The 17,886-nt window shown below is 48.7% G+C and overlaps 1 protein-coding gene across 2 annotated transcripts; it reads left to right on the top strand.

Moving 5' to 3' along the window:
• The first annotated feature begins 133 nt into the window (after window positions 1-133).
• apbb3 (amyloid beta (A4) precursor protein-binding, family B, member 3) lies at window positions 134-17,701 on the top strand. 2 transcript variants are annotated; one of them, XM_086226909.1, is made up of 12 exons: window positions 134-702; window positions 2,941-3,113; window positions 3,438-3,493; window positions 3,618-3,666; window positions 7,806-7,955; window positions 8,119-8,246; window positions 9,835-9,949; window positions 10,899-10,980; window positions 11,062-11,145; window positions 12,327-12,442; window positions 13,156-13,335; window positions 16,338-17,701. In XM_086226909.1, exons 1-12 carry the CDS (start codon window positions 654-656, stop codon window positions 16,587-16,589), a joined length of 1,434 nt encoding a protein of 477 aa, XP_086083035.1. In that variant the 5' UTR covers window positions 134-653; the 3' UTR covers window positions 16,590-17,701. The 2 variants fall into 2 exon arrangements, with proteins under 2 accessions (XP_086083035.1, XP_086083036.1); XM_086226910.1 differs by having other exon boundaries at window positions 2,941-3,104.
• Window positions 17,702-17,886: the final 185 nt, after the last annotated feature.

Here is a 17,886-nt window from a genome sequence, read left to right on the forward strand (position 1 = left end):
TCAGTTCGCCGCCAGGTGTCACTGTTCTCGTTGACAGGCTTCAGACAGTTCACCGGCTCGTCTCTACTTTCTCGTGACGCAAGCGGAAATGGTCATCTCAGCCATTGCGTCATATGTCAGCGATGAGCCGTGAGGCTGCCAGGGAGGGCGATGCCAGGAGTCCCAGCAGGCTTCTCATAATAAACCTCCTCAAACTGGCCGGACCCTCTATGATGACCCGTCTCGTTCCTGTCTGACCTGAGTCGTTGCCGTGTGTGGTTGTCATGGAAACACACTTGAGCATCTTTTTTTGTGCAGTGAAGGGCGAGCAAGGGAGCATGTCAGAGAGGGAGGGGCATGATGACCTCATAGGGAGGAGAGGAGGGAGGAGGGAGTGGTACTGCCTCCATCAGCCAGAGAGGAGGAAAACAGGATCCCTGAAACCACACGGTGGAGAGAGAGAGAGGGAGAGCAGCTGCTGGGACGGAGAGAAAACAAAGAAGAAGACCGATGGTGTCGTCTCAGAGGAGAACGAGAGACACCGAGACGCACAGACAGAGAGACAGGGAGAGACAGACGGGCCAGAGGACGCTGTAGTTATCTGGGCCTGTGCGCGCGCGCGCGTGTGTTGGAGGGCAATCAGCTGATTGGAACACACATCAGAGGGCGGAGCCATGATGGGCAAAGATTACATGTTGGCCATCATCATAGTCAACTATGACGGTAAGACACACACACTCACACACACTTGGCAGTTCTGAACTCTCTAACTGCCCTTGAAGGTGTCTCTGAGAACGTCCTCACTTTCCAGGGATGTTCCGGCCTCGTTCCATCCAGACCTCTTCAGACGACCTCTAGCGGTCCTACAGAGTTCACGGGCGTCTTAAGAACCCTAAAATTTGATTTAAAATATGTCTCTTGGTCTGTATTGTGATTTACGACTTACAATGTATGGGGTAGTGTCATTGTGTGTCACGGGTGACAGGAATATGCCGGTACACAGAGGGAGCACTATGGTGTCAGTTCCCCCAAAAGTTCCAAATAAATCCGTATGGGGATTCATCAAAGTGATGTCCTTCGTCCCTCTTTCTGTCCCAGCTGTGAACGATGTCGGACAGATCACTGAGGGCTGTCCTAGACGTCCTGCAGGGTGATGCCTGATGTCTGGTTGTGACATGTAACGATGCGGTGAGCTGTATTTCTGAAACGCGGTGCTCCAGTTTCCTCCTGAGGGTCAATGAGCTGATGTGAGTCTGCAGTGGGGGGGGGTGATATAAAGGTGTTAGCCCCCAGCTAGCAGGCGCGTCCTGCTGCCTGGGTCATCGCTGGTCAACTGCAGACACCCTCTGGTGGCTCCACCATATGTGACATCCTGATAGTTCCCATGGTGACAGACATCTAACAACAACAAGCTGCATCTGAGTACAACATTGCTGTTGAAGCCATTTCAACATCCAACACGTTGACCATGCTACGACTGACGCCAGCAGCACGTCGGCCCGTCTGCCTGGCGTAATGTGAGCGCTGGATAATCACTCTTATCACCACTCAACACCTTGCATCTCCACTTTTTGCAGCAGGTCTATTTGTCTCTCCTCATCACATGACGTACGTGGTCCTTGATGCATTTACGGTGACAAACTCACCATAGAAACGCCTCAGTGTTTCAGGGCAAGCAAAACATACGGAGCCAGAAGGCCTGCCTACACGCCACTGACGTCTCCCGCCTGTCCGCTATCATATTGTCGTTATTATTATCATCGTGGTTAATCAAGTCACTTTTACTCCATGGACCAATGAAAGGGCCTCTTCTTGATCCTCCAGTGAGACGAACAGTTGACTAGAATTACTTTTATTTGACTGAAATTGTGAAGAATAAAAAGACTAAAATGTGACTAACGAGACTAAATCCAAAGCAGCTTGGGGGTGGCGTCACAGCCTCCGCTCCGACGTGTCCTCGCAGGAGCCGGCAACATTGCAGTCACGCAGTACAGCCGTAGCAGAACCCTGGTGGCCTGCTTGGATCAGGGACACACCTGTGTTTGCCTGACAGCATGAACAGAGGAGTGACATAGACAGGAAGTGACAGGCAGCTGATCACTCCTGTCAACCCCGGCAGTCCGCATTCTTACCATCGCACTGACTGAAGAACTTAGGAGACACAAGGCAGATACGAGGCAACAGGGAACTTCAGGATTCCACGCTTACTGCTCGGTCCTCTGGTCTGTCGCTCTGTAGATGTGGTTCCGGGCTGTTTCCACTGATATGTTCAGTCCAAAATGGCGGCATGGCTGTTAGGAAAATAGCCTCAGCTTCCCCTTGTGCTCCTCTTCTCTTTGGTCCAGAGAGACCTGGGGTGTAGAAGTCAGGGGGTTATGAAGACAACAGGAAACCCACACAGAAACATGTCACACAAGGATCGATGACGACCTTCCGTCTCCTCCGGATGGACAAGTGCAGCCAGTGGTATCGTGGTGTCACAGTCAGCTGACGCCACGTCTCCTGTTTCTGAGCTCCTTTAATTATTCGGATCTTCTTCTCTCTCAGCACTTTGAACTCTGAACGTGATGCAACATTCAGGACAGACCTTGAACAATGTGAGTTCGCTCGACCGCCAGAACGTGAAATGATCCATTCTGAGCAGCAGAGAGTTCTCTAGGGGCACGTGGACATGATGTGGAACATTCAGTGTAACAGTTAGGGATATTTTAGGGGACCAAATATGGATTGTTCCCTCAAGTGCAGAGCTGAACCTGTTGAGAGTTCACGTGACGTGACTCCACATTGTTTAAAAGTGAAAAGGTGATGCAAGAACTCAAAAAGCCCCAAAAAGAAATAGACTAGTTGGTCCCCTCAAGGTTCCTGTGATGTCACTAAAGGTTCTGCAAACACTTAGGGAAGTAGTAGATCGGTAATTGGGCCCCTCAAGTTGCTCAGGGTAACATTGTTGTGTTTTCCCAGACAACATTTGGACCGACCAGAACCTCCTGCTGGACCCAGACCTTCCCTCTGGCTGGAGAACCATCAAAGACTCCACAGGAACTTACTACTGGCACGTTCCTACAGGTGCCACCCAGTGGCAGCATCCCAGACTGACCGGGATGCCACAGCAGCTCGACACTCAGGTGAAACAGGTTTGAACTGGTAACTCTTAATCCAGTTCAACTTGGGATACCCAAAGTTAATCAGGTTAGCTCAGGTTTGTGTCAGGTTAGCTCAGGTTTGTGTCATGCTAGCTCAGGTTTGTGTCATGCTAGCTCAAGCTTGTGTCATGCTAGCTCAAGCTTGTGTCATGCTAGCTCAGGTTTGTGTCATGCTAGCTCAGGTTTGTGTCATGCTAGCTCAAGCTTGTGTCATGCTAGCTCAGGTTTGTGTCATGCTAGCTCAGGTTTGTGTCATGCTAGCTCAAGCTTGTGTCATGCTAGCTCAGGTTTGTGTTATGTGTTGTTTTGTTTTAGGAGGAAGTTGTTTCACAGACCTCCAGCAGACAGACAGACAGTGCACCCAAAGACAGGTAACGAGCTAGACATGTGCTTGCTTGCGCGCACGCGCGCGCGCACACACACACACACACACACACACACACACACACACACACACACTGTCTGCAGTGTTTTAGTGTGTTTTCCTTCTCTCAGGTCGTCCTGGCATGAAGAATCACTCTGTAGTCATGACAGCAACTCAAAGGTATGACGTCAGCTGAAGTTTATACCCCTTCCTTCTTCCCTCCCTCCATCCTCACCCATCCTTACCTGTCCAAGCCTCTGGGGAATGCTGAGACAGGTAAAGTGGTGAGAGGCTTCTCTTTTCTTCACAAAAGGACAAAGTGCACACCTTAATTTAGTAAGGTGGCTAGGACTCAACCAATGTATAACAGTTAACGCAGAGAAAAACTGTCAGCCAAAGTTGTAAACACTTACAAAACCTCAAATTTTGATCACATTTCAAGCTAACTGCTGAATTCAGCAACAGTGATGAGCAACCCATGTCCCAACACCTGAAAATTTAGCGCCGCTCACCCTAGCCTGCAGCACCTCTGCTCTTACAAACATTGCAGGAGAAAACCTGCCTTCAAAATAAAAGCCTGCACTGATGTCAGAAGAACACACAGACAACAGAAAATGATGAAACCTCATAAAACCATAATCACTTCAGAGGTAAACATGGCATCTTCTAATCGTTAAGGGTCATTGACATGCACAATTGGGTTTCTGTCTCTCTCAGGTGTATGAAATCAGGACATGGTAATGACTTACTTGACTTAAGCCCTTTGCTCCTTGGGTGCACAGGCCGTTGACGAACAACCTCCATTTCACTCTGTTAGTGGCTCTCTGTTCGAGTTCTCCCCAGTTCAGCCCAGTGTCAGACAGTTCTGTCTCTAAGCTTCTTCTCCAGCTGTTCCTGGGGCGACCTCGTTTCCTTTTCCCATGGGGGTTCCACTTCAGGACTTGACGGGTGATGTCTGTGGCAGGCTTTCTGAGGGTGTGACCAATCCAACTCCATTTTCTTCTCTGTATTTGTACATCTAGGGGATCTTGGTTTGTTCTTTTCCACAGGTCCACATTAATCACTTTGTCTTTCCACCAGATGTTTAGTATCCTTCTGAGGCAGGAATTGGTGAATGTTTGCAGCCTGTGTGTTGTGTGTTTTGTTGTTCTCCATGCTTCAGACCCATACAGCATCACCTGTTTCACTTTTGAGTTGAAGATGCGTATCTTCGTGGTTGTGGAGACGTTCTTGGAGCTCCAGATGTTTCTGAGCATGTTGAATACCCCTCTTGCTTTGATAATTCTGCTTCTGATGTCCGCCTCCCTTCCTCCAGTGGTATCCACAACACTGCCTAGGTAGGTAAAGGATTCTACCTCCACTAGGGCAGCATTGTTTAAGGTGATGGGGTTGTTTGTGTTGGAGTGGATCTTGACCACTTGTGTTTTTGCTGTATTGGGAGAAAGGCCAAGTTTTGTTGAAGTTTGTGCCAGTCTGTCTGTCTTTTCTTGCATGTACGTGTGTGTGTGAGAGTTGAACGATGTCATCTGCAAAATCCAGATCATCCAGTTGCTCCCACAATGTCCACTGGATTACGTTTCTCTTTCCTTCTGTTGTTTCCCTCATGACCCAATCAATGGCGAGGAGGAAGAGGAATGGTGAGAGAAGACATCCTTGCTTGACACCCGTCTTGACTTCAAATGTCCGGGAGAGCTGACCTGCATGCATGACTCTACAGGAAGTGCCGTCATATGAATTCTTGATTAGGGTTATGATCTTGGTGGGGATTCCACAGTGTTCCATTAGCTGCCATGGTGTTGTCCGGTCTAAGCTGTCAAATGCCTTCTCAAAATCAATGAAGTTCATGTACAGGGATATGTTCCATTTGATAGACTGTTCAATGATGATGCGAAGTGTTGCTATGTGGTCTGTGCATGAGCGATCTTTCCTGAAACCTGCTTGCTGGTCCCGCAGCCTCCTGTCTACGGCTTCCTGGAGACGGTTGAGGATGACTCTTTTAAAGATCTTACTGGGCACTGAGGGAAGGGTGATCCCTCGGTAGTTGTTGCATTTCCTTAGGTCACCTTTCTTCGGGAGTGTCATTATGTGTCCCTCTGCCCATTCTGTGGGTGTTTTTTCATCCTCCCAAATTCTCCCAAAGAGGCTGTACAGCATGTCTGTAGAGGTGTTCATATCAGCTTTGAGGGCTTCAGGTGGAATATTGTCAGGGCCAGCAGCCTTGCCTGGTTTTAATTGTTTGATTGCAGCTTTTATTTCAGTTTTTGTTGGTCTGTCACACTTGATCTTTAGCTGTGTCTGGGCCATAGGGATGTGTGGCTTATCTGCTGGTGGTGGTCTGTTCAGAACCTCTTTCAAGTGTTCTACCCATCTGTTGAGCTTTTCTTCTGGGGTTGAAAGGAGTTGGCCGTTCTTGTCCATGATCGGTTTATTACTCTGTTGATGTGTCCCAGCCAATTTCCTTGTGATGTTGTACAGTTCTTTCATGTTTCTTTGGGATGCTGCGAGTTCTGCCTCCTTAGCCAGACTCTCCATCTGTGCTCTCTTGTCCTTCCTGATGTTCTGGCGCACTTCTTTGTGGCAGTGGTTGTATTCCTTGAGGGCTGCTGCTTTTTCAGATCTTGTTTTTGCCATGTTTACTTTTTCCTTCAGCTGTCTCCTCTGATGGATTTTGTTGAGGGTTTCTGGTGTTATCCAGTCTGTATGGTCCTGTGATCTTCTCCCCAAGACTTCCTCACATGTTGAGCTCCAAGCAGTCTTTAGGTTTTCCCACTCCTTGTTTGTTGTCCAATCATTTGTGCGACCAAGCTGTAGCTCTGTATTTTTCTTTTAGAGAACATCTCTGAACTCATTCCTGATTTGAGAATTGCTGAGGTAGTTGGTGTTGTATTTTGTTCTCTGGCCCTTTGCACGATGATGATATTTCTTCAGCCTCAGTTTGAATTTCCCCACCAGGAGATGGTGGTCTGAGGCTGCGTCTGCCCCCCGTCTTGTTCTGACATCTTCCATGGTCCTTCTAAACTTTTTGTTTATACAGATATGATCGATTTGGTTTTCTGTGACCTGATCCGGTGACACCCAGGTTGTTTTATGGATTGTCTTGTCTTCTCAACCTATAACAAGGTTGTTGTTCACGCAGGTTTCAGCAAACATGTCGCCGTTTTCGTTCATGGTCCCCACTCCATGTTTACCCATCGCAGACTCGTATCCCCTGTTTTGGGCTCCAATCTTTGCGTTGAAGTCCCCCATTAGAATAATGAGGTCTGTTTCCAATTTCATTGAGAAGGTGGTTTAAGCTGTCATAGAACCTCTCCTTGGCCTCGTCATCTGCGTCACTGGTGGGTGCATAGCACTGGATGATGTGGGCTTTCACTCTCTTGTTGCTCGTACTGAAAGTTGCTGCGATAATACGAGAGCTGATGGGTTTCCATGCCGTTAGAGTCTTCCTGGTCTCTTTTGTCATCATGATAGCCACCCCCTCTGTGTGGCTTGCTGCCTCTTCTTCGTGTCCAGAATAGATAATGGACTGGCCACTGGATAGTTTGACCTCACCCGACTGTGTCCATCAAGTTTCTGCCAGGCCCAGGACTGTGAGGTCGTAGCGCTCCATTTCCTTGCCAATGGTAGCAGCCTTGCCAGCCTGGTACATGGTTCTGATGTTCCATGTCTCCATGGTAATGGGTTTCCTTGGCGTCAGAAGGTGTTTCAGCCTACCAGCTCTCTTGCGGGTTTGGCTGGTAAGCGTCATAGTCCCCATTGCTGGGGCACCCTCTTCGGCCAGGTGAGTGATTTGGTTTTTCTTCGTCAACGTTTTCGTAACTGGAATGTGTTTTACAGGGTTGGGTAGTTAACCCAACGCCCAACCCCCAACCTGGAGGACCAGCTGCTGCTTTTCATCTGGCCTCTACTCTTGAAACCTGCTCGGCATGGTTGAACCTACTGGGGGCATAATCCCCCGCCGATATAGCCTTCAGAGTCACAGAGGCACACAAGCAACCCCACCACGACAAGGTAGCAGCACAGGGGAGGACATGGTGATGCACACAAACAAAAACATGGGATTCACGGTGAACCTGATCAGTGGGATGCTGAGCAGTCCACATGTGAGAGCATTGAAGAGTTTTGGTCACTACGAGTGGCATCCGACTCGTCACACACGGACATGATTACACTGATGTTGTAATGAATACTGTTGACAGAGGCACGGCGCAGCCCGTCCTCTCCTCACTAATCTCCTTGTTGGAGATCTCGTCTCTGCCAGTTTTATTAATCTGATTTAATCTGACGGCATCTGATTTAATCTGTCTCTCTGTGCCCTCCAGTGCTTCACGGTGCGTTCACTGGGCTGGCTGCAGGTGGAGGAGGAGGACTTGTCCCCAGGCCGCAGCAGTCTCGCTGTCAGTAACGTCATCCAGCAGCTGTCTCACTGCAGCAGCCCTGAGCAGAGAGACAGGCTGGGGGCCTGGGGGGAGGTGAGGTGTCTCTCTGTCTGTGTGTCTGTCTGCCTATAATCTGTGTCTTTGTGTGTCCGCCTGTCTATATGTCTCTGTCTGTCTGTCTGTCTCTTGTCCATCTGCCTGTCTGCCTATCTCTTTGTCCGTCTGCCTTGCTATCTGTCACTTTGTTTGTCTGCAGGGTCGGGAGATGATGTTGGTTCTGAAGAAAGACACTCTGATGCTGCTGGATCCTTTAGACCACACCCCCCTCCACTGTCAGCCAATCATCAACATCCGTGTGTGGGGGGTTGGCTGCAACAATGGCAGGTGAGCCATAGACGACTCCCCGTCTACGTCCCTGTCTATGTTGCCCATCATACCTGCACCCTTCCATCTGACCCACAACGCTGGCCAGTGCCATAACGGATCCCACGGTGGAGCATAACGGATCCCAAAGTGGACCGTAACAGATCCCACAGTGGACCATAACGGATCCCACGGTGGAGCGTAATGGGTCAAACAGTGGAGCCTAACGGATCAAACAGTGGACCATAACGGATCCCACGGTGGAGCATAACGGGTCAAACAGTGGAGCTTAACGGATTCCACAGTGGACCATAACGGATCCCACAGTGGACCATAACGGATCAAACAGTGGACTGTAACGGATTCCACAGTGGACCGTAACGGATCCCACGGTGGAGCTTAATGGATCAAACAGTGGACCATAACAGATCCCACGGTGGAGCTTAATGGATCAAACAGTGGACCATAACAGATCCCACGGTGGAGCTTAATGGATCAAACAGTGGACCGTAACAGATCCCGCGGTGGAACTTAATGGATCAAACAGTGGACCATAACAGATCCCACGGTGGAGCATAACGGGTCAAACAGTGGACCGTAACAGATCCCACGGTGGAGCATAACGGGTCAAACAGTGGACCGTAACAGATCCCACGGTGGAGCATAACGGGTCAAACAGTGGACCGTAACGGATCAAACAGTGGTGGTGTTGTTCCACTGGCCGGGTGGCCTCAGATGCCACCAGGCGTTAAGACGTGCAGGCTACATACAGTAGTTACATGTTGGTGTCTCGTCTGTTTGGATGACGTCGTTACCGTGGGGACGTGCTGCAGGGAGAACTGATGCTGGTGACGGTTGAGTCAATCCGCTGTGTGTTCTTTAACTTCAGATGGATCCCTCGCTTGGATCGACCACATCTGATCCAACACTTCCACATAAACACACAGCAAAATCAACAGTCGGACGCCTCCTACGCTCTGCTCCTGCATGAGAGGAATTCCAGCCAACCCTGAATGTTGTAGCGCACTTGATTGTGAAGCCGTCGTGACTCGCTCGCTCGGTTTGGTTATGAAGTTGTTCCTGAACAAGAATATGTCAAATAAAAGAGTCAAATGTCGCCAATGGAGAGGAATTGTCACATGACTCAACATTTGTTTCTACATGAACATGATAAAACATGTAACTCAATTTTCTTTGCCCCTTGTCATTGTGCTAAGCTATGCTAACAGTCCCCCTGCATCCAGTCTTTGTGCTAAGCTAGGCTAAAGCAGCCCCCGTCGTTGTGTTAAGCTAGGCTAACTGCTTGATTTTTTTGCACGACCAGGAGTTTAAAATCAAATTCACCTAACTGCTCTGCCACTGTGTGTTTGTTTAATGCTGCCACGCCCCCCTCACCCACTCCACCTGGGCAGGGACAGGTAACCACTCTACTTTTATGTCTCCATTACACCTTTGCCACAATGCTGCAGCATGTGTCTGCTCTGGACTGGTTTGAATTCACCTGTCGATCACATGATCTTTAGCCCATTGTGTGTGTGTGTGTGTGTGTGTGTGTGTGTGTGTGTGTGTGTGTGTGTGTGTGTGTGTTTGTGTGTGTGTGTGTTTTCAGGGACTTTGCCTTTGTGGCTGGAGACAAGGACAGCTGCATGTTGAAGTGTCATGTGTTCCGCTGTGATGCTCCAGCCAAAGCCATCGCTGCGGCGTTGCACGAGATGTGCGCTAAGGTTCGTGAGTCCAATATTACACTGCTTCTTAACAAGAGTTTGTTCTGACTATCATGTCCAGCTTTGACGTCATGTGACCACATCAAACCTGGTAACATCTGGACGTTTGACAAAACTTTGAGTTTTGAGGTTTGAGGACAAGAAGCAGCAAGCAGAAGTGTAACAATGCCAGAAGGAATTCCTTTATTTCATAACTCAATGTGTTTTACATTCAGTGATCAATAAAATGTGAAATAATAACTATTTATAAATCAGTTGAATCATTTTGTAGTTTTGTCATATTTATTTATAATAAATTGGTTATAATTGGTTTCTGATTTGGGAAAGTTGATTGCTTTTGCTGCCAGTTGTGGTTCTTCTGTAGACGTGAGGAGGCCATTGGTGCATCCACTACCAAGAGCAAATGAAGGCCATGGAACGTCATGCCAACAGTGGCTTTAGTCCAAAATCTATCATGAAAATCAAGGTCCTTTAATGCCGTCCACCTGCCAGCAGGTCAGATTATAACAACATCATCTCAGTGTTTCTGAATATGCTGAGGAAGGATCAGCTGCCTAAGTGCCTCAGAGCGCTGACCCCCCTCCATACCATGCAAGGCTAACAGTTTCCTCTTCCTTCAGTCCCTGTGCTGATCTATGTCAGCAGCCCCCACCCACCTCCAGGCTTTGTGCTAGGCCACGCCAACTGTCTCATCATCATGGGAATTTGTCACATGGAATGGTGACATGCGTGTGATTTTAGCATCACTTGATCTGTTAATTGTGATATTTTTGGAACAATTTCCAGACGGAACAAAGTGGTAATACAAGACGCGAGGGCCCATGATCCCTCCGCAGTAGTACTCCTTTAAGAGTAAAACTAGATGTAAGCGAGGTTTAGGGCTTCAGAGAGAAACGGAGTGCACTGCTAACCCCACAATATCAGAGGCTGATGATGTCACTGTCTGCAGATGATGTCAGAAATGGCACTGGCAAGGCCAACTCGCTCTCTGACGATGGAAAGCATCTCTCCAGAGGACCTGCCCCGACAAGGTGACCCGAACGCCACAGCTCCTGTCACTCCGCTCTGATTGGCTGCCTGCTCATTCTTCCTCGCTGGTGTTTGTGTTTCAGTGGAGTTTCTGGAGGCGGTGCGGCAGCAGGTCCAGAGGTTTGACGTGCAGTACATTGGGAACCTGCCGGTGTCCAGAGCCATGGGTAGGACGCACCTGAACGCACCACACACACCAACAGTCCATGGGGTCCCTGAGGGTCTTCCAGGGTCCTCAACATGATGAATACTATCGTGATACTGTGTGAGGTCTGGCGACCAGAGCGAGAGCCCCTCCCTCAGGGGAATCTAGAGCTGCTCTCACTGGTCATCGGCCGGTGGTAACAGGCTAGTCAGATGAAGCAGGAGCGCAGATGAAAAAACTGCCCAGTCAGCAGGGACGATGGTCTGGAGGTCAGGAACTTTTAGTGGTGTAGCCATCCCGTCACCTCCTCCGGACTCCGCCCACTCAGCCCCGACTGTGGCTGGATGGTCACTACCGGCAGCGCCGATTTGACTGCGATGCCATTGTAATAAATAGATCAAAGTGGTGCTGAAATATCAGTTTGAACAGAGAATGAATTCATAAGTTGGCAGGTCTGTTGCCGTGACAACAAGCTAACAGCTTTTAAAACCCGGAGTGGTGAGTGACGTTTGGTTCTTGGACGTTGCTGAAGCCTCTGCCATCCCCAGCCTAGGTTATCATCGTTGTCATGGTGATGTACAGCTGAAGACACTGTCGTGTGTGTGTCTGTGTTTGTGTGTGTGTTTGTGTGTGTCTGCGTTTCTGTGTGTGTATCTGTGTGTGTGTATCTGTGTGTGTGACGTGTGTGTCTGTGTTTGTGTGTGTGTCTGTTTGTGTGTGTGTGTCTGTGTGTATTTGTGTGTGTTCTGTGTGTGTGTCTGTTTTTGTGTGTGTGTTTGTGTGTGTCTGTGTGTGTGTATCACGTGTGTGTGTGTCTGTGTTTGTGTGTGTTTGTTTTTGTGTGTCTGTTTTTGTGTGTGTGTCTGTGTCTGTTTGTTTTTGTGTGTGTCTGTGTGTGTTTGTGTGTGTCTGTGTGTGTTTGTGTGTGTGTTTTTGTGTGTGTTTGTGTGTGTCTGTCTGTGTTTTTGTGTGTGTTTGTGTGTGTCTGTGTTTGTGTCTGTGTGTGTTTGTGTGTGTCTGTCTATGTTTGTGTGTGTGTTTGTGTGTGTCTGTCTGTTTGTGTGTGTTTGTGTTCGTGTGTGTGTGTTTGTTTTTGTGTGTTTGTGTTTGTGTGTGTGTGTTTGTTTTTGTGTGTTTGTGTGTGTGTGTGTGTTTGTGTGTGTCTGTCTGTGTGTGTGTTTGTGTGTGTGTGTGTGTGTGTAGGGATGGAGGTGTTGAACAGAGCAATTGAAAGCATCATGAACTCGACGGACCGGGACGACTGGGAACCGACCGTCATCCACGTCACTGATAACGTCTTGTCCCTGTGGAAGGGGGAGGTACGAGGAACATGACACTGGCTGTTGTGGGAGGGGCCACACAGACGCCGTCCACACTCGCCACCAACGACTAACTGACTTGAACACAGCTCACGCCCTCGTCCACTTGGACACTCACCTCCTCCTCTGAATCATGGGTTTTCAAGGTGGGGATGGGGGACCCCAAGGGATCCTCAGTAAAATGAGGAAGAATTAATTCCATAAATGTATAAACACTCGTGAACGGCGAGTTCACTCGTTTTCAGTAGTTGGTACTGATGTTCCTATGGACAAATGACAGAATAGCGCCAGTTGCGTGGATGTGACTTCACGAGAATGTGACATCATCCACCACGCTGCCCGCTAACATGCAACCCTTCATCTGATATAATTAGAAACGCCAACAACAACTTTGTGTAAATCCTATTTGATTTCTTTCTTATTTACACCAGAGAAAAAGTAAGCGGACACCCCCATGTGTCGCCTGTCATGGTTGTGGCCATTTACTAATGAAGCGTTGGCGGTCACAGTGACCTGTGACCTCAGGAGGACTGCCTTGTCGCTCTCACCATCACTAACAGCGCCCTGCCAGCACACAATCAGAACCTTCATTTTGACCTAACTGACGAATTTTTCCACACATCACCAATATAACTGCAGAAAGGCCACACCCACCAGCTTCAGCCAGACCCGGACGACTATGTGATATCTCCGTGTCTCATCCTCCTTCACAGGAAGGGGAGGAGCCATTCTGGGAGTGTCAGGTGCGTTTCCTCACCTTCTTGGGCGTTGGCCATGACAGCCACACCTTTGCAGTCATCGTGGATGGCGGCACGCAGCGCTTTGAATGTCATGTGTTCTGGTGTGAGCCAGATGCGGGAGTCTTGTCAGAGGCTGTCCAGGCGGCGTGCATGGTGAGTGACCTCACACCGTCACACATCACGACCACTCCAGGTTTGACTGGATGAGCCGATTCCTGTAATTGGAGTGACTAATTGATGAATCAGCAGCCTCAATGCCAAACCAGACGACGCTTTACCATGGCGAGGGGCGTTGACGGACGCACTCTGCTGTCTCACGCTGCCACTGACCAGGCGGGTGTTTGTTAGACAAACGACACGTCAGGCTGGTTTGTTAAACACCTGTCACATGGCGGCCATTTTAGAGACTTTTTTATGAGGTTCCCAATTAGCTGATGCAACAAAGGTCGTCTACTCTGACGGTCCGCACAAAACAAATCAGAATAGAAATACACAATCAAAACATAGACAATGACAAAAAAGAAAAAGAAAGATATTTACACACAAGAAATATCCCTAGATAGACAGCACCAGTAACATACAGGATATAAAAATGACATATAACATGTAATAAATACTCACCCACAATGAAAACAATCGAGTACCACGACACGCTAGAGCGCTGAAACGTTTTAGAAGTTCGGCACCGGGAGGTGCGGCTCCCCGTTTTTTAAAACTGGCCTCATTCTGATCGAAGCGAAGTAAAATCTGGTCAACTGGACGTAAGTTTATCTTGAAGACGTTTCACCTCTCATCCGAGAGGCTTCTTCAGTTCTAGTGAAGAGTGTGGAAACTCCAGCTTATAAACCTATGTGGGAGTGGTCAGTGCTATTGTGGTGGAAACGACCCTCCCCAGACTCACCTGGCCTCCCCAAACGACAGTCGTTGTGCGGTGTCAGGGAGTTTCAGGGGTGGTCGTTAGGGAGTTTCACCGACCACTCAGATGCTAATGGGCTGTGCTGGCAGCAGCCGTTCCACATGGGTCTTTCAGCTGAGCTCTTTGGGGAAGCTTTGAAAGGACTTGGTTGTAAATAGGTGAAAGGAAATGTCGCAGTCCACCTCCTCTGTTCAAAGATGGTTTCTCTATCCTGACGTGGATGGCTTCTTTAACTCCTCTTTCAAACCATCTGTCCTCTCTGTCCAGGATTTGGACATGGTCGTCCTGGAAGGAGTGGCTTTCCTCCTTGAGGTGGAGGAAAACCGCTGAGTCCTGTCCTCCAGAGTTGGCTCTTCTATGTTGGGCCATGCGCTTGTTGAGGGGCTGTCTTTGTCTCAGAGTGTTGTCTGACAACCAGACAACACTCTGACGACCATGTCCAAATCCTGGACAGAGAGGACAGATGGTTTGAAAGAGGAGTTAAAGAAGCCATCCACGTCAGGATAGAGAAACCATCTTTGAACAGAGGAGGTGGACTGCGACATTTCCTTTCTCCTATTTACAACCAAGTCCTTTCAAAGCTTCCCCAAAGAGCTCAGCTGAAAGACCCATGTGGACTCCCTGACACCTCACAACGACTGTCGTTTGGGGAGGCCAGGTGAGTCTCGGGAGGGTCGTTTCCACCACAATAGCACTGACCACTCCCACACAGGTTTATAAGCTGGAGTTTCCACACTCTTCACTAGAACTGAAGAAGCCTCTCGGATGAGAGGTGAAACGTCTTCAAGATAAACTTACGTCCAGTTGACCAGATTTTACTTCGCTTCGATCTACGATGACCTGGATGAATGAGAACCTACACAGACATCTTGGCCTCATTCTGAGTTTTAGAAATGTGACCTGGAGGGGAGGTCCGTTCAACGATGGCTCTGTTCAGCACTGCTTGTCGTCTTGTCGCTTGTTTAGCTTTTGGAAGTGCGTATTTACCACCGATAGCACGTGTGGTAGGGTACGAGTGTGTATGAGCGCTGAGTGGGAGCCGCTTCTAAAGACTATCAGGAACTTTGAAATGAAAAATGTCTTTTACAAAGGAGAGGAGCGACGTTCTTAGCCTCTCACCTACTTTCAGCCAGCTGGGTGTGCTATGCTTGTTATTAACTGTAGCTTTTATTGAACAAGCCTGTTGTGGCTGCCCTAGATTCATCTTTGTTGTCCCAGACCACACCATCGCACAGTAGTCTAATTGTGACGGTGCCAGAGTCTGCAGGACTGAGCTCCAGAGCTTTTTTCCATCATGTTTTATGTCATCAATCCTAGATTTATAATATTTTTTTCTTCTTTTGGTTTAGTTTAGTGACACAGTTCCTAAGTTTATGATATATCTGCCAATCAAACATACAGCTAACCCTACTTGCTACATCTTTGCATCATCTCTTTGAGTCATTAAGGCTTTTAATTCATCATCCACCCGAGGGGCCGCAGTGGCTCCAACCGTCAGCTTCTCCCGGGCGCGTGCTTGTCCATCATGGGAGGCAATTTTTGGCCCTGCTTTTGGAACTTTAGGTTTCCTGGATGTGGCCACCAAATTGTGATCACTAAAGCTAACGGGAACAGTTATAGCTTTGGAGCAGAGTTCAACAGAACTAGTATCAATAATAGATACGATCAATACGGGGAGATGAAACAGTTCCTAGCACCCTGGTCAGTTGGCCAGTGACTTGAATGAGATTACAGGCTCTGATTACATTGAGAACGTTGGGTTTGTTCCAAGGAAGTTTGTGCTTACGTCTCCTGAGACATCGATGTCTCTATTTTCATCGCATGCTCTTTCAAACCTTTCACACAAATTGTCAAGATACTGACTGTTAGAACTTGGTGGCCTGTACCAGCATCCTAGTAAGATGGGTTCTAAATGGGGCAGGTGAACCTGGGACCAAAGCATTTCGACATCACCACATGAAATCCTCTCTGACCTGAACAGAGATGTGGTTCTGGATGTAAACTGCTACTCCTCCCCCTTCATGGTCTCTATCTTTCCTGTAGATTTTGTATCTCTGTAGTCCTACTGCATCATCGACTGTATCATCTAAATGTGTTTCAGAAATGGTGAGAATATGAAGTTATGAATGAAGAGATGATGTATGAAAACCCAGAACATCGAATCAGGCGCCGAGTGGTGCTGTCGGCAGGAAGCAGGCGACACGTTAAACACGTCTCTTACTTCTCTTCTGGTCCTCAGGTTCAGTACCAGAAGTGTTTAGTGGCCCAGACTCCGCCTCCCCGGACCAAACTGTGGCATGTGACCCCATCTAAAGTCAAGCGGGCCAACTCCATGGATGGCGCTGCCTTTCCTCCACTCTCATCCCACCTGCACAATGGCAGTGGTGCCGCCATGATGCCACGGATCGCCAAGGGGAACAGCAGCAGTGTGAGGAAGGGCATGATGGCGTTCTTTGAGACCTTCCGTAACAAACAGGCTGCCACGTCCTAATGAGGGGGCAGGACCATCAGCCGCACTGGCATGCCTTCAATGGCCTGCTTGTAATGACAGCGGGCGGAGACCTGATGGAGGTGGTCCGGTCATCACCATTCTGTTTTTTTGGACTTGAAAAATGACCCGTGGCCATGTTGGTTTCACCTGTTGCTGTGGCACGATTGGCAGTTCAAAGTGTCGCACAGTGACAGGATGCTAACATGGAGGCTCAAGTTAACACAACAAAAGAGGACAAACACCTGCTGCAAAAAGTGTCAGCATCAGCCTCGCCGCCGTCCTCGCCACCAGTGGGGTCACAGATGTGACCTCACCTGCAAATCCTTGTGTAATGCTGAGACCTCAGTCTGCTTCAAACACGCACAGAAGCACAGAAGTCAGTGATTGAGTCAGTGATGGCTGCATTCCATTTAGCTCCTGGAGTTGCAGGGTCCCGCTACAGCACACGCCCCCTCGCCAAGGACTGTCAGAATATGTCCTCTTGGAAGCGCCAGCGTGCTCGTGGGATTTGCTGCCTCTGAACATCCCAGGGTCCTTAGGTTGGGCCGCCAGAGGCCAGTGAGGATGCTACGATGCTAACATGACAAAACTGAACGCTGAATCATCAAGTCAGTCACATGACCTTTGATCGTGAACACAACTGACTTCAGTACTTTTACTCCAAAACTAGCATGCGTGTGCTGGTCTTTCAGGCGTGTAATTACAATAAATGTGTATCATACATTTTGCACACGTGTCAGACCAGCTGACAGCGTTCAACCTCCAGGTGGCGCTGGAACACAGAGAAGCACATTTTTTTATTTTACCCCCCCCCCCCCCCCCCCATGCAGCACCTGGCCTGCACACATGGAGGTAGCTGGATCTGGTGATGTCCACCACGCCACCTTTAGTCGTTCAAACTTCGAGGCTGTTGATGACGCCCCCTCCCCAACCCCCATGGTGTCAGGTTCTGCTGGAATGAACTCTCACAGAACGCTGAGGACACTGCTGGGTTCTCCAGGAAAGCACCTGGATGCTGTTAACTTCACCTGAAGCAGCAGGTGTTTGTTCCTCTTCATGTGTGTAAATCTGCAACATGAAATGATGTCATGTACAAATGAACAAATAAACAAATTCAAACATTTTTCTCTCTGCTTGCTGGAAGCTGATTTCGTGGACGAACAGCTTCACCTGAATTCAGGTGAGAAACGCAGCCGATCTGTGCTGGGATTAATGGGAACAGCCTGAGGGCGTTAAGTTGGCTAAACTGTCCTGAAACGAATACAACAACAGACATGACGTCAGAAAGACGACAACA

This window comes from Aulostomus chinensis, chromosome 15 (genome assembly GCF_037954235.1).
Source record: "Aulostomus chinensis isolate RoL2024-O1b breed Wild chromosome 15, RoL_Achi_v1.0, whole genome shotgun sequence".
In the NCBI taxonomy this organism is placed as follows: domain Eukaryota; kingdom Metazoa; phylum Chordata; class Actinopteri; order Syngnathiformes; family Aulostomidae; genus Aulostomus; species Aulostomus chinensis.

What these genes read in the sequence shown, in the direction of transcription:
- apbb3 (XM_086226909.1), top strand. Translation starts at nt 654, where the DNA reads ATGATGGGCAAAGATTACATGTTGGCCATCATCATAGTCAACTATGAC. An exon ending in CATCATAGTCAACTATGACG is followed by an intron (nt 703 to 2,940) that starts GTAAGACACACA and finishes GTGTTTTCCCAG; the next exon opens with ACAACATTTGGACCGACCAG. An exon ending in CTGTCCAGGCGGCGTGCATG is followed by an intron (nt 13,336 to 16,337) that starts GTGAGTGACCTC and finishes TCTGGTCCTCAG; the next exon opens with GTTCAGTACCAGAAGTGTTT.